Below are 14,586 nucleotides of genomic sequence, written 5' to 3'. Positions count from 1 at the left end.
TTCAAAGTAGATGTCTTTCTGACATTCTATTGCATGACTTGTTCATATCTGTCTAGTTGAGTCGACAGCTGATCCTCCTTCCAAACGTCACGCCTCCCTTTTTGGTTGAAGACATAGGGTATCTCTAAAGCCGTGGAAATCCTAAAAGAAAATGAGCCCATGAGGACTGTGCCCGTCCCCTCGTTGAAGAGGTCTACTACATGACCAAACGCCGCCACCGAGCGAGGCCGGTTGAGAGTGCCCCCCCCTTGTTCTCCCCTCGTTTCGTTCGGTCTGTACCATAGCCTTGCCTTTCTCTGTATGCCGTGGTCTAAGTTGAAAGACACACCGATGCGGTTATCGACCCCCTTGGTCGCCGCATCACAATGTTGAAAACAAAAAACGCAAAAACGCCGTCCCTGATGCAGTTGAGTGCCGTAGACGCCATTCTCTCTAGCAAAATGCAGACAGAAATCTTGAAAAAAGGACCCAAATTGTTGAATCACGCCAATCACCAGCCGAACCCCTCTAGCTGCTCCAAACTTTCGTCAAACATGAACAAGCTTATTTCAGCTTATCAGACTCGTCGCCGTAGCCTCCAAGGCCGCCAGTCGCGTACGTCTTGCCCTCAGGCGCGACCCTCGCCTGCGATCTCGGGCCGCGGTCCTTGAGATCCTTGCGCAGCCAGCCGAGGACCAGCTCGCCGAGGGTGCTGTTGCCCGTGGAGCCGTCGAGGCCCTCGATGAACTTGTCGGCCGTGTCCCACTCGCGGACGGTGCCGAGGTGCATGTGCACCAAGTGCGTGGGCCAGCCGGCGAGGTTGTCGAGGATGTGCGTCGCATAGACGATAGTGCAGTCGCGGATCTCCGTCTCGCGGCGCAGCCAGGCGAGGAACTCGGCGCGGCTGAGGACGTCGAGGTCGACGGTGATCTCGTCGAGCAGGAGGATGGTCCAGGGCCGGATGAGGCCCATGGCGAGCTGGACGCGGCGGCGCTCGCCGTCCGAGACGGCGTGCATGCGCCAGGCGGTGTCGATGTCGAGGACGCTGACGAGCTCGTCGCGGCGGTCCGGGTAGGCGTCGCCGCCGACGGACCTCAGGAGCTCGAGGACGCCAATGTCGGTGCGGACGATGGGGTTGAGGACCCACTCGAGGCCGAGGTAGGTGACGCCCTCGAGGCCGTCCTTGAAGGGGTCGATGCCCGCGATGGAGATGCCGCCTTGCGGGGCGAGGCGCTTGCCGGCGAGGAGGCGGAGGAGGGTGGTCTTGCCTGCGCCGTTGGCGCCGATGAGGAGGGTGCGGGAGCGGGAGGGGACGGAGAGGGAGATGTTCTTGAGGCCGGAGCTCGAGTCTTGGAAGTTGTAGCTGAGGTTTGTCACCTCGATCGTGGGCGATTTTTGGGCCATTGTGAAGGTTTTGTGTTGGTGAAGTTGTCGACAGTGAAATCTAAGAAGTATGAAAGTGAATGAAACGGCAGAGAAAAGAGCACGAGTTTGGTCATGAGAGACTAAGAAATATGCAGAGAGGGAGAGAGGGAGGTGTGAAGCAAGGGCAAAAAAGGCAGGCGATGCATCATTCACACCGCCTACAGACTAAAGGCGTCATGACCTGACCCTCCGGCGATACTACGGGAAGACGGAGACCGAGGGGCCCAAATCCAGATGTCTTAACACTTTACCGCGCATTGGACTAGCAACAGAGTTAACCAAAGCCCAGCGGGATGGCGGGGGAGGGAGGAAAAAAAAAAGTGCCCCTCATTCTCATTCCAGAAGGGCGACTGATGACACACACAGGGAGCAACTTTGCAAGGGAACCCCGCCATCCAATTGACTTTCAGGCTAGGTGAACCACACTGAACGGACGGAGGGCACAGTCCCTGAACCGTCTCTCCGGGCCGCTCCAAGCACCGGGGCGGGGCCCTCCCCGGGGGCAGTAAGCCACAGCCAGGACAGCCTACGGAGTACAGGGGAGCAACCCCTCCCAACCACAATTAACGCCAAAATTCGCGACTTTTGCCAGCCTAGAGTCCTCCGACGCGTCTGATGTGCGCATTCAATTCACATCCCGGCTTCACACATCCACCACGCCCATTGACACTACGCAAAAGCTCTTTGCAGCTCAGTCACATCACATCAGCCGTCAGCAAGTGTCGAAAGAAACACACAACTCATCTGCTGCAATGGTCACCCTCGAAGAAGCCACCGCGCTTCTCCAAAAGCCAGCGTGTGTTCGTTCCTATTGATCTATAAACCTAGAAGCTCGCTAACCAGCTTCCTTTAACCACAGCGACGCAACTGCATCCTCGTCGAATCTCGTCCGCGCACCGTCAACCTACAAACCCCTCCACACTTTTGACCTCGCCAAAGACCGTTCGTACCAGCAGCAGTATGCCGACGTCTACTTCCTGCGCCTCACCTCCATCCGGCCCGCCGTCGACGCAGTCGCAGCCGAGGCGTGGGACGGTACCGTCATAGGCGGCGAGGAGGCCCGCCATGTCAACCGTGTTCTCGACGTCCGCCAGGGCGAGCTGTGCTGGGTGACGGGGACGGTCTACATGGACATGGCGTTGAAGCCCAATATCTTGGAGGACGTCTCCAAGGACGTACGTCCATGACCTCTCTTCCCCCTTTTCGAGCTGTATCCAAATTCTGGGGACTAACGAAGAAACACAGCGTTGGATCTCTGCCCCCATCTCCACGGACCGCTACTACTCGGACGAAGACAAGGACACAATCATGCTCGAAGACGACTCGGGCCGCATTCGCCTCGTCGGCGACATCCTCAAGTCCATCCACCTAGTCACGGGCACAATCATTGGCGTAATGGGCTCCGAAAACGCAAACGGCGAGCTCGAAGTCATCGACGTAAAGTTCCCCGACGTCGCGCCCCAACCAACCCGCTGGACCCTCGCAAACGACCCCTCAGAAGACCACGACATGTCCGGCACACCGTCCCAAAAACGCCCCTCCTCCAAGATCGCCATCGTCTCGGGCCTCTCCTTCTCAGGCACAGACGCCTCCTACGCTCTCGAACTCTCCCTCCTCCAAGAATACCTCCTCGGCGAAGCCCTCTCCCCAGCGACCCAATCCGAGCTCAGCACCATCTCCCGCCTCATCATCGCAGGAAACTCCATCGACACCACCGCCGCCACAACCGACACAACCGACACAACCGCAACCACAACCAACGGCACCAGCAAAGCCTCGTCCACCATCAAAAAATACGGTTACGACGCGAGCGCCTACAACCCGCTCCCAAGCCAGCTCTTTGACGACTTCCTCGCCGACCTCCTCCCCTCCCTCCCCGTCACCCTCATGCCGGGCCCCCAGGACCCGGCCAACGCGAGCTACCCGCAGCAGCCGATCCACGCCGCCATGTTCCCTCGCTCGCGGCCCTACTGCGCCGCGCCGGACGCCAAGGAGCCCGGCTGGCTCGACACCACGACGAACCCCTGGGAGGGCGAGGTCGACGGCTGGCGGGTCCTCGGCACCGGCGGGCAAAACGTCGACGACGTCTTCAAGTACGTCGACAGCGACGACCGGCTCGGCATGATGGAGGCCATGTGTAGGTGGCGGTGCAGTGCGCCGACCGCGCCAGATACGCTTTGTGAGTTTTGCCCCTTAATTTATCCCCTTCTTTGAAGATGACCACTTGACTGATTGCTATTATTTCAGGGGCCTATCCCTTCCAAGACGACGACCCGTTCGTCATGAAGAATGCGCCGCACCTCTTCTTCGTCGGATGCCAGCCCGAGTTCTCGACAAAGGTCATTGAGGGCGGCGACGGGCAGCAGGTCCGGCTGATTACTGTGCCGTCTTTTGCAGAGACCAAGGAGGTGGTGTTGGTGGACACGGAGACGCTGGAGGTTTCAAAGGTTAAGATCACGGCGACTTCAGCAGCGGCATCATGATGGGACGAGAGAGAAAGGGAGAGAGAGCTGGGAATGGCTGTGAAGGAGAGCATATAAAAAGGTTTATGATTTGATATACCCCCACCCTCGAGCTATGAAGAAAATGCAAACATCTCCATCATGGAGCGGAGATTCTGAGTTAATGGGTTCCAATTTCTCAAGGTCTAATGATGAAATTCAACACTGTGGAGCATGCTCTATGAACCAATCGCCCTCTCAAAGGGGCTGCAGGAGTAAAATCTCCCTATGCATCTGCGAATCCGGAGAAGAGACCAAATGCTACCGTCTTTTGGACCTCAGCACCCAAGTTCTCTCTCGTCTCCTAAGAAAAACGCACCGCGAACCAAAATCAAAGACTTCAAAGCAAACAAACCCCTTCCCGAACGCAAACCCACGCAATCAAAAAGCCCCATCCTGAAAGAGAAGAGAATCCTCCCAATCCTCATAGCAATAATCGTCTTCGTCATCGCCGAACTCGTCCTGCTGACGGCGCTTGAACTGCCCATTCGAGGCCTCCCAAATCTTGCGGATCGCAGCCGGCAACGAGTCGAGCTTCTTCTGCGCCTCGCCCGCCTTGGCGCTGCGGTACGACTGCATGACCCTGTCGTCGCGCCAGAGGTCCTTCTCGCCGCGCTTGGCGCGCCGGATGTTGGCCGCGTACTTCATGTTGAGGACGATCTTCTCTTGGCCTTGTCGTTGTTTTCCTGGGTTATCACTTCCATCGCCACCGCTACCATCGCCATCACCGCCGCTGCTGCTGCTACCGACGCTGACGCCCGTGTTGACGAGAATCTCGATAAACTGACACGGCAGGCCGCGGAGCGTGCGGACGACCTCGGAAGACCGCTCGAAAAAGTCGAGAAACGAGACGTCGCCCGTGCGCGGGTCGCGCTGGGGCGTGATGTCGATGGTGAGGGTGTGGATGCGCGGGCGGATGGGCCGCAGGCCGCGGAAGACGTTGATGGCGTTGGCCATGCTGAGGCGGTAGGGCGCGTTGGCGCGGTTGGCCTCGGCGACGATCATGAGCTTGCGGAACTTGTGGCCGAAGCGGCGGATATCAATGTCGGCTGCCGTGTGGCCGTCGGCCAGGAATGACGAGGGCCCGTTGGTGACATCGTCTTCTCCGTCAGAGTCCTCGTCCGCGCTGTCTGCCTCGTAGTCGGAGAGGGCGTCGTCGTCGGTGGCGAGCGGGTGCTGGACCACGATCTCGTTCTCGCCCTGCGCGTTAAGGGCGGGAAGTTTGGCGGCGTCGCGGAGGAGGTAGAGGAACGTGTTTTCGCCGTAGAGGGTGTTGAGAGCCTCCTTTCTAACTTGGCGGCACGTTCGGATGAGGTCGGTGCGGATGCCTACTCTGTTCCGGGGGTAGACTGCGGACCAGCCCTGGTGGACTCGGATGGGCTCGTCGGCGACCAAGATGTACTTGTAGATATCCTCTCTGATCTCGAGGGGGATTCGAAGAAAGGGGCAACCAAGGCTCTTGGGCTCCGGCTCCGGTTCCGACTCCGGGGTGTCTGTTCTTGATAAGATGCCGCTGTAGCGACCCGTATTGGGTCTCGCCTGCCAGCTTCCGGGACGAACTACCTCTTTGCTTTTTGTATGGGGAATCGCGGACTTGTTCTTCGAATCGGACCGAGCAGATTGAGACAGAGGAGGAGCCATCAAAGGAGCGCCCCAAGTGAAATGGGCCGTCGACTTCCTCGCAAAGGTTGCTCCATAGTCACGCGGCGGAGGCCTCTCGCGGACGGCGTGGTAATCGTGAGCGTTAGTGTTGCCGCCAGTTCTGCGTCGTTTTCTGGGTTGAATCATGCCGTCGTCATTGCTGTCTTCTTCGACAACGACAATGGACCGCTTGTGGCCTGCGATGACGATTGTAGTCTCAGCTGGCTTCGGAGTCTTTGACTTTTTGGCTGAGGCGCGTATCTTCTGTTTCTTCTTCGAAGACGCGGTCTCGGATGTCTTGCTTCGAGGTGCGCTTGCAGTGACCGGCTTCTTGACCACACGGGAACTCTTGGCCACGCGGGAGACCTTGGCTGGAGGCATGATGCAACTGATAGTGATATCGGGACTGATTGTGTCTGAAGTTGAATCTGGCACTCCAAAAACCGGCGAGAGAATAAATGCTTAAGATATTTAGGCGTATGTCTGTATAGGGTTTCGTGGCAAATGACTTGGGATTGAAAGAATCCCCGTCAATGCTAGTTTGGTCAGTAAATAGTAAAGCTCACAACCCGCTAGCCCACTATCAAAGCGTGCTTGCCTTCTTAGATTGTGCTTTGATCAAGTCTTCAACTTGTTGTATAATGAAGTGCCCGGTTGGCAAGTCTCGTTGTCTTCCAAGTATAAAGAGGAAGGAAAAGTCAACTGACAAACCAGAACGAGAGGCAGGAGCTACGAAGACTCTTGCTTCCTTTGAGACAATGGTTCCCTGAGGCAGTGAAGTATGGGGAAAAGAGACTTGGAGATTGCAGTTGTGCCTTCGTGAAGAATAAAGCCTCGCAAGGTAGCAACGGAGAAAAAGATTTTGGAAAGCTAATCCGTCTTGAGTAACGTGTGCTGCCCGTTGCTTTGATTCTCAGCCTTGGTCGGCGGTTTGCTTATTGTCGTATGCCTCGTCGGCTGGATTGCTTGGGAAAGAAGTTTGTGACGATGGAAGAGGAACTATTTTGGTAGAATGATATTGTGGTGAAATAATCGAGGCGCCAATAAGGTGTTGGAGGTGAAGTAGAGCAAAAAGATAAACTCGTGAAATAAGCACTTGATATCTTTTATATTGCCCTGGGAGGCAGGAGAGGTTGTTCAATGCGCAGAGAATGAAGAGGGAAGGAGTACCTTTTGGGTTGCCCGGGAAGAGCTCCCCTGAATCCGTTCTTGGGGGCAATGGAATCAACTTCAACGATTTCTGCAGAAGTATCTGGGTATGGAGCAGTTGCAGATAGGCAAACTATCACCAGAGGAGGAAGTTAGTTCTGCAACATTGATTTTTGTCAAATGATGGAGCGGATATCAATGTTCTAGAGCTAATAAGATTCCTAAGCAAAGAGACTCTAGAGGCCCAAAAAGAGTTCACCCCCCGGTGCTGAACTGGGGCTACATCTCTTGGTGCTCATGCTGGGAATCGAACTCGGAGCCTGTCGTCGAGTAGGCTGTGGGCGTAATTGATGATTGTTAACCTTTAACCACTCCACCACCCATCCCAGTTTGACCTGACCTCCCGACCTAGAGAGGCGCCTGCTGGTTGGTGACAGGAATGGACTTGAGGGGGTATATGAAGGCATCTTCCTGTGTATTCAGGTTTCCGCCTAGGTATTAGGCAAGACAGAGCTCGGGAAAGTGCTAGGCAGGACGAGGGCAAACAATAATCCTAGTCCATGTTCCATCCTTCCAGACTATCAATCTTGACAAGAACTCTGGCCTCATGATCACGCTGACGAGAGAACCTGACTCTATTTCTCTAACCACAGACTGCAACTAAGTTTTGTTATTTTTAGAGCGTTGGGGGGGGGGGGGGGGTCCAGTGCCCCCCGAGATCCTTTCCATACTGCTGTCTTTTCCCAACGCCTCTCAAACACAGCTGGTGGTACTTCAGGAAGGCAAGATTACTTTGTCAACGCGTCTGGCGACGGGATTCCTTTGATTTGCGTACCGAGGATTATATATTCCTCAAAATGACGGCCTGGAGGTCGGCTCCGTTGCTGTCGCCGTGTCCGGAGGCCGGGCATGCTAAAGTGCCCCGGCTCGGCTTCCGGCCACCGATCGGCAAAGCTCCCGGTACGCCGTCGGATCCCTGTTCCGGCCCCGTGCACCCGCATCCGCAAGTGCGCCCTTTACTTGACTCAATGCAGTAACTTGACACTGCTAGTCGACCACGTTACGCCCTGGCAAGTTATCGAGAAGCTTCTTTACCGGCAGTCATCAACTTATACATAAAATCCAACACATGATTGAGGTAATTTCCAACGTTACCAGAATCGTACGAATTGGCTTATTTACTAAGCACTTGACGCTGATTCAGATCCGTTCTTTGTCTCAATCCCAGAGAACAAGTTTCTCGGAGTAGGCATCGGTAACTTTTTCCCTTCACTTTCCATCTCACCAACATCGTCGAGATCTGAGCTTCATTTTCTCAGAGCTGAAGGCCCATCGAAAAAGGGACTTATGTGTGTACCCACTTGCTACTCCGACTTTACCAAACTGTGCTTTAAATAAATCCCACCGGCTAACTCTATTCGGTTCACAGAGGCAGCACCAGAGAAAAAGCCTCCATCACCAAGCCTCCATCTTCGTCAAACCCGCGACAATGGGTTCTCTCAGTCCAGACACCAAGAAGCCGTGGATCCAAACACCATGCATCGCATCAGCTACTTTGTCTCGCGCAGCAGGATGGTCAGTCACCATGGTGTCTTGCATAGACCCATTCTCGCAGCTCTGAACTGACACCACTCCAGCAACATCTACCTCAAACTTGAAAACCTCCAACCCTCAGGCTCCTTCAAGTCCCGCGGCGTAGGCAACCTCATGGTCCGCGCCGCCGCCGACGCGCCCGCCGACCAAGAATCCCACTTCTACTGCTCCTCGGGCGGCAACGCCGGCCTCGCCTGCGCGACCTCGGCCATCGCCCTCAACCGCAGGGCCACCATCGTCGTGCCCATGACCACCTCCCCGCTCATGATCTCCAAGCTGCGCCTCCTCGGCGCCGACGTCCGCCAGATCGGCGCGAACTGGGCCGAGGCGGATGCCCACCTCCGCGAGGTGATGCTCGCCAACGACCCGGCGGGCGTGTACGTGCCCCCCTTTGACCACCCGCACGTCTGGGACGGTGCGGCGACCATTGCCGATGAGCTCGTCGCGCAGTTGGCATCATCGTCGTCTGGGAACGAAACTGAAGTCAACGGGATCGTGTGCTCCGTCGGCGGCGGCGGGTTACTGGCCGGTCTCGCGCAGGGCGTCTCGCAGAACCGGTGGCCAGGGAAGGAACCGCGTCTGATGGCCGTGGAGACGGTCGGCGCGGACAGCCTCAACGCCAGCGTGCTCGCCGGCGAGCACGTCACGCTGCCGGGGATCAAGTCCATTGCGGGATCACTGGGTGCGGTGCGCGTGGCGGCGAGGGCGTGGGAGGTCGCGAGGGACACGCCCGGGTTCCAGAGCGTGACGGTCACGGATGCGGAGGCGGCTCTGGCGTGTGTGCGCTTTGTTGACGACGCGCAGCTGGTGGTTGAGGTTGCTTGTGGCGCGACGATTGCGACGGCGTACAACGGTACGCTTAGAAAGCATTTCGGTGCGGGCTTGTCGGATGAGGAGTGGGCGAAGCAGAATATCGTGCTCATTGTCTGCGGCGGCTCGAACGTCACTATGGAGATGCTGAACGAATACCGTTCAAAATATGGCGATGCTTCATGAAACCATCGCTTAAGCGTGGAACAGAGATCTGGGCAGCATAAAAGGAGGGACCAGCTTGGGCATACCCCGAGGATACACTTTGTCTGGAGGAATCGAGACGGGACTTTGGAAGACACGGGAAAGGGACAAGACTAGACACAATGATTGTAGACCAGCTGCCGGGTGATTTCTCGGCATCACACCCCCTATCTAGAATATGAGACCTCACGATGCTCACCCACAGCCTTCACACCAGCAGAAGACGCCACAAACTCGTCCAAGTCCCCAAGAACCATCTGAATCTCGCCAAAGTAATTCACCTCCCCCTTCTGCAGGAACCCCAAGCGCCGAAACAGCGCGATACTCGCGGCATTGCCCTGCTTAATCTTGACCATCAAGCCCTTGAGCTGCGCCGCCTTCTTGGTTGTCATCTCCTTGCCCCCTTCCTCTCCCTGGACATACTCCTCGAGGATCTGCGCCTTGTTCCGGTGAACGTACGTCAACAGCGTCGTCACGGCGGCGTGGCCGATACCCTTGCCGCGGTGCTCCTTGGACGCTACCATGACGTCCACCTCACCGACGTACAAGCCCTCGTTTGCCGCAGCTGCCTGGTCTTCTTCATCTTCGTCGTCGTCGTAAGGATAGATGAAGAAGTTGATGTCACCAATCATCCGCTCCGAAGCATCAACTTCACCCGCCTGCACGGTCTTGGTAGTCACCGTCGTCGACGACGAGTCGAGAGGCTGGCAGATAATGAAGGTAAGTTTGTCGTGAGAGGTGCGCCACGACTGCTGGTTCTCGTACTCCTCTTCCAACGTGAGCGGCTCCGATGCCGTGGCTTCCTGGATATCCTGTATGGTAGGAATCGCGCAGTTAGTCTTATATCCCACCCGTCTGCACCATGAATCTGAATCATCACTGGATGATACGACGACGGGTACGTTTCTTTGCGGGCTGGCTAACCGGATCACTCATCCACTCATGATATCGTTCCACATGACTTGCCTCGTAGGGGACGAGAGTCACCCTCGGCGTCACGATGGCTGTTCCGCATGTAAGCGCACATTATCACCCCAGAACACATCGCGCCACATCTCCGTCTCTGTCTCGCGGGAACAGGAGTGGTGGCGCGCGGGTGTGGTAGGTACATGCCTGTATGCTCATTCAACCTCATTGTGCACTTTGCATAAGTCGTTCCCAAGCTTGCTTCTCCGTAGTTGCTCCCAGGTCCACTTCGAAAAGCCAAAACGCCGCCCCGCCGGTCTCGCCCACAACAAAGCTCCTCTTCTCTCCTGCAGGCGTCCGAAAAGAGGGGAAACAAGACCTAGTCCAAGGGTACCTGCGGCTGAGACAAGTGTACGATGTGGTCAAGGATGGAGTTCTAGCCTGGAGAGTCCACAGCTCATAGCTCCCCAGCTAGAGTCAACGTGCCAGAGTGGTTAATGGGCTGCCCTGCTACGGATCCATCAGGACTTGTCCTGTTCCAGCAGTTGAGGCAGTGGCTTCGGTCGCGCAAGTTCGAATCTTGTCGTTGACGGTGTTCTCTTTTTTTCTCGGTTCCCAAGACTTCCCAAGACTTTCGAGGCGAGTTGATGCGTGCGAGTTGGAGAGTGAATACTTTTGCGCTGGAGTTGTAGATGCGAAAGCTTGGGGAGAGAGCTCAGAATCCGGCCCCACTCTGGATAGCTCACCCATAGCTGCCACGTACAACCAAACAGCAGACACAACAACCATTCGGCAGTTTTGAATGAGAAAAGTTGGGGAAAAGAAAATTTGATCATCGGCAAACACAATAGAGACAGAGTATTGCACAAAAAGCAAAAGAGAAACGCGATTGCGTCAAGGACAGGATTCGAACCTGCGCGACCGAAGCCACTGCCTAATCTGGAATCAAGGTTTGATAGCAGGGCAGCCCATTAACCACTCTGGCACCTTGACTAGTGACCTGTTGTTGAAACTTCCCTCCCTCCGTCGCCTGAAGTAGCTCGCGCTCCACAAGCGCGCAAACAACGCTGTCTCGACCACACCTCACAGCTTGCCCTCACAAGCCGATTTTTTCGAGACATCTTAGACGGACCCTGAAGCAATTGGATCATCTTCCGGAACAAGCCCTCGAATCGCACTCTAGCTGAATCCGGGCCCTCGGAGCTTCGTTTCGTGTGGTTACACAATATCTATACACCATCTTACAATCGGCATCAACAGCGGAGATAGTACACATATTTACACGGGACAAAAGTCCCCGTTTCAAACACCTTCCCAACCAAACACCTTTCCACTCAATTCTCAGCTGGTTGAGGGGGGAACAAGCTGTTGAACTCGCCGGGACGTCCCAAGTCAACCGCAGGCGTGCCGTACGTCAAATCCCTGCCAAACACCGCATCCTCAAAGCGGCGCTTGCCAGCCTCGACGCCCATCATGTCAAGCAGCATACCCATCTTGGTCGGCATAACCGGCTGCAGGAGGATGCCGGCGGAGCGGACGGCTTCCGACGCGTAGTAGATGACCTCGTGCTTCGCGGCCTGGACCTCGGGATCCGTCGAGTTGGCCAGCTTCCACGGTTCCGCGGCGGAGATGTACTTGTTTGCCTAGACACGTCGAGTCAGTATTGGATCATGCAAGTTAGCCTCGGTGCATGTAGGCTTGTCCATACCTCGGACAGAACGTGGAGAACGCTCCGAATGGCGGCGTTGGGATTCAGCTCGTCCATGTGCTGCGACATGGCCGGCGCCATCCCGTCAACCAACGCCTTCAACGCCTCGCTGCCCTCAACCTTGTGACTCGTCGGCGCGCTGCTCTTCTCCGCCGCCCACGCCACCGAGTCCCGAAGCTTCCACTTCTTGCTCTTGGCCACGCGGTTCATCAGGTTCCCCACCGTCGACTGCAAATCCTTCTGATACCTCGCGATGACGAGCGAGTTCTCATAATCCGCATCCTTCTCGATCCCGCCGTCGCGCATCATAAAGTAGCGCATCGTGTCCAGACCCCACCGGTCGATCGCGAAGAACGGGTTCACCACGTTGCCCAGCGACTTGGACATCTTCTTCTTCCCCAGCGTCCAGTGCGCGTGGCTGAGCAGCTGCTTCGGCAGCGGCAGGTCCAGCGCCATCAGCAGCGCCGGCCAGTACACGCCGTGGAACCGCACAATGTCCTTGCCAATGACCTGCACGTCCGCCGGCCACCCGCCCTCGTGCTCGCGGCCGGGCCGCCAACCCGGGAACCCGGCTTTTGTGAGGTAGTTGATGAGCGCGTCGACCCAGACGTAGATCGTCTGCGTCGGGTCATCCGGCACCCGCACGCCCCAGTCCAGCCTCTGCACCGGCCGCGAGATGGACAGATCCTCGAGGTTGTTGGACACCCACGCCACCACCTCCTTCTGCCGCGCCCTCGGCACGATCCAGTCCGGGTTCGCCTCGTAGAACGCGAGCAGCCTCTCCTTGAGCGCCGTCATGCGGAAGTGGTAGTTCTTCTCCTCGATCCACTCCACCTCGTTGCCGGACTCCACGGCCGCCATGATGGTCCGCCCCGTCTGCGGCTCGACCCGCCGCTCAATCTCGTTGTTGCCGTAAAAGCACTCGTCGCTGACGCAGTACCACCCTTCGTGCTTGGATTCGTAAATGTACCCCTTTTCCTTGAGAAGGTGCCAAAAGTGCTGCACCGCCTCCTTGTGGTCCTGGTCCGTCGTGCGGATGAAGTGGTCGTTGGCCATGCCGATGGCCTTTGCCAAGTCCCGAAATTTCTCGGCCGTCGTGTCGCAGAATTCCTTGGCCGGCACGCCTTGCTTCGCCGCCGCCTGTTGGACCTTGGAGCCGTGCTCGTCTGTGCCGGTGCAGAGGATCGCGGTCCGGCCCTTGAGAACCTGCCATCGCTTCAGGACGTCTGCCAGGAGCATCGAGTACATGTGGCCGACGTGTGGTGCTATTGAGTCAAAATGTCAGCTTGGGCCTGATAGATGACCCCATGGAAAATTGCACATACATGCATTGACGTAAAAGATGGGCGTCGTCACGTAGTACGGCTTGTCGCCCTTGCTGTCGGAGCTCGCGAAACGGCGTCGCGATGTCTGCCCGTGGGTGCACGAGGGGCACACCCAGGGCGATCGCATCGCCGGGACATGGCGGCGGCTGCGGAAAGCCGAAGCTGTCGATAGCCTTGCTGGTCTCATTGAGCCTGTTGTTGTCGAGCGTACCGCCTAAGAAGCGTGCCGTCGGCAGCTGGGATGGGCAGGTTGCGTGATGAATCGAAAGCTTGCAATGTTCCTCGCTCGAAATGCACCGTACGGATTGTGTTTGTCGATAACGGCCCAGAGCTCTTATCGGCGCGCGATCCCTGTTCTGCCCCGCCAAACTTCTTCCCGAGTCCTTTCAACACTTGTATTGTTGCGACAACACCGCCGAGTACACAATACGATTCCCAATTCTCCTCCTTCAACACAACTCGGACTGAAGCACCGAGGACTGCAACCATGTCTCTCCCCTCTCGCGAAACAGAAATGAGGGCCTCGGCCGACGGTACTTCCATTTCCATCCCCTCCCATCAGACTCACTCTCAACCTCCACAATAGAACTAACACAATCATCCCAGCGGCCTCAAACTTCGCAGACGCCTACTACGAAGCCCTCAACCGCCGCAAACAAGGCGGCACCCTCGAAAAGTTCTACACGACCTGCTGCTCCAAATACCCCTCCCCGCCCGACATCTCCATCAACGGCGCCGTCCTCCAGGGCGGTCCCGACGAGTACGTCGCCTTACTCGACGCGCAAGGCGCCGACGTCCACCACGAGGTCGAGTCCCTCGACGCCCACGTCGTCAACAGCGATTTCTCCCTGGGTTGCCCCGAGCACCTTCAAAAGGGCGACGAAAAGGGCGCAAAGTGCAGCATCATGGCGCAGGTCACGGGCAGGGTACACTACGGCAGGGGCCGGGATGCTCCCGCAAAGACGTTCAACGAGGTGTTTGTGCTGGTGCCGAATTGGGATACGTTTGGCAAGAATCCGCCGAGGGGCGCGAGGCGGTGGTTGATTATGAGCCAGAACTTTCGCGCGCTGTGAGGCGGGGAAGCATGGAATGGGTCTTTTTTGGTTCAGAATGAAAAGCGAGAGCGACGACGACGAGCGACACGACGTGTTCTATACCACACACGATAGAGGTGAATCTTGTCTTGTATTCTCTTCTTTGTTCGCCTACTGACTCGGAGACAGAATGAATTCGACATTGGACAGCAAGCAGAAGCCCGATGGGATATATAGAAATAGGCTCGACGTAAGGCGTCTGCGCACGATGAAGGGGTGTCCCGATTCATAGAAACAGCAACGTTGATAGC

At 56.7% G+C, this 14,586-nt stretch overlaps 6 protein-coding genes across 6 annotated transcripts; 3 read left to right on the top strand and 3 right to left on the bottom strand.

Moving 5' to 3' along the window:
• Window positions 1–12: 12 nt before the first annotated feature.
• Window positions 13–1,683, bottom strand: HER10_EVM0000435 (ABC transporter). The gene has a single exon (XM_035470218.1). The coding sequence runs from the start codon at window positions 1,381–1,383 to the stop codon at window positions 544–546; it is 840 nt and encodes a 279-aa protein (XP_035332033.1). The 5' UTR covers window positions 1,384–1,683; the 3' UTR covers window positions 13–543.
• Window positions 1,684–2,002: 319 nt separating this feature from the next.
• On the top strand, window positions 2,003–3,887 carry HER10_EVM0004224 (DNA polymerase alpha/epsilon subunit B; the record flags this gene model as incomplete). The annotated part of the gene is made up of 4 exons (XM_035473876.1): window positions 2,003–2,200; window positions 2,264–2,579; window positions 2,650–3,583; window positions 3,652–3,887. The coding sequence occupies exons 1-4, from the start codon at window positions 2,157–2,159 to the stop codon at window positions 3,885–3,887; spliced, it is 1,530 nt and encodes a 509-aa protein (XP_035332478.1). The 5' UTR covers window positions 2,003–2,156.
• A 399-nt stretch (window positions 3,888–4,286) lies between these two features.
• HER10_EVM0005843 (uncharacterized protein) lies at window positions 4,287–5,927 on the bottom strand (the record flags this gene model as incomplete). Its single annotated transcript, XM_035475447.1, has 2 exons — window positions 4,287–5,444; window positions 5,631–5,927. 2 exons carry the CDS (start codon window positions 5,925–5,927, stop codon window positions 4,287–4,289), a joined length of 1,455 nt encoding a protein of 484 aa, XP_035332690.1.
• A 1,951-nt stretch (window positions 5,928–7,878) lies between these two features.
• HER10_EVM0012474 (pyridoxal-phosphate dependent enzyme) lies at window positions 7,879–9,439 on the top strand. The gene is made up of 2 exons (XM_035481868.1): window positions 7,879–8,270; window positions 8,333–9,439. The coding sequence occupies exons 1-2, from the start codon at window positions 8,185–8,187 to the stop codon at window positions 9,282–9,284; spliced, it is 1,038 nt and encodes a 345-aa protein (XP_035333509.1). The 5' UTR covers window positions 7,879–8,184; the 3' UTR covers window positions 9,285–9,439.
• Window positions 9,440–11,399: 1,960 nt separating this feature from the next.
• Window positions 11,400–13,497, bottom strand: HER10_EVM0009005 (methionyl-tRNA synthetase). Its single transcript, XM_035478508.1, has 3 exons — window positions 13,242–13,497; window positions 11,917–13,181; window positions 11,400–11,851 (listed from the first exon to the last, which is right to left on the bottom strand). The coding sequence occupies exons 1-3, from the start codon at window positions 13,426–13,428 to the stop codon at window positions 11,543–11,545; spliced, it is 1,761 nt and encodes a 586-aa protein (XP_035333065.1). The 5' UTR covers window positions 13,429–13,497; the 3' UTR covers window positions 11,400–11,542.
• Window positions 13,498–13,662: 165 nt separating this feature from the next.
• On the top strand, window positions 13,663–14,314 carry HER10_EVM0011494 (nuclear transport factor 2 domain-containing protein; the record flags this gene model as incomplete). Its single annotated transcript, XM_035480926.1, has 2 exons — window positions 13,663–13,774; window positions 13,848–14,314. The coding sequence occupies exons 1-2, from the start codon at window positions 13,729–13,731 to the stop codon at window positions 14,312–14,314; spliced, it is 513 nt and encodes a 170-aa protein (XP_035333387.1). The 5' UTR covers window positions 13,663–13,728.
• Between the last annotated feature and the right edge of the window lie 272 nt (window positions 14,315–14,586).

Source organism: Colletotrichum scovillei (assembly GCF_011075155.1).
Source record: "Colletotrichum scovillei strain TJNH1 chromosome Unknown Contig00006, whole genome shotgun sequence".
NCBI lineage: Eukaryota > Fungi > Ascomycota > Sordariomycetes > Glomerellales > Glomerellaceae > Colletotrichum > Colletotrichum scovillei.
This window is presented reverse-complemented; position numbering and strand designations above follow the sequence as displayed.

Coding starts and splice junctions, on each gene's coding strand:
- HER10_EVM0009005 (XM_035478508.1), bottom strand. CDS start 13,428: ATGAGACCAGCAAGGCTATCGACAGCTTCGGCTTTCCGCAGCCGCCGC. Junction 13,182..13,241: donor CATCTTTTACGTCAATGCAT/GTATGTGCAATT, acceptor TTGACTCAATAG/CACCACACGTCGGCCACATG. Junction 11,852..11,916: donor TTCTCCACGTTCTGTCCGAG/GTATGGACAAGC, acceptor CGACGTGTCTAG/GCAAACAAGTACATCTCCGC.
- HER10_EVM0000435 (XM_035470218.1), bottom strand. CDS start 1,383: ATGGCCCAAAAATCGCCCACGATCGAGGTGACAAACCTCAGCTACAAC.
- HER10_EVM0012474 (XM_035481868.1), top strand. CDS start 8,185: ATGGGTTCTCTCAGTCCAGACACCAAGAAGCCGTGGATCCAAACACCA. Junction 8,271..8,332: donor TTGTCTCGCGCAGCAGGATG/GTCAGTCACCAT, acceptor ACACCACTCCAG/CAACATCTACCTCAAACTTG.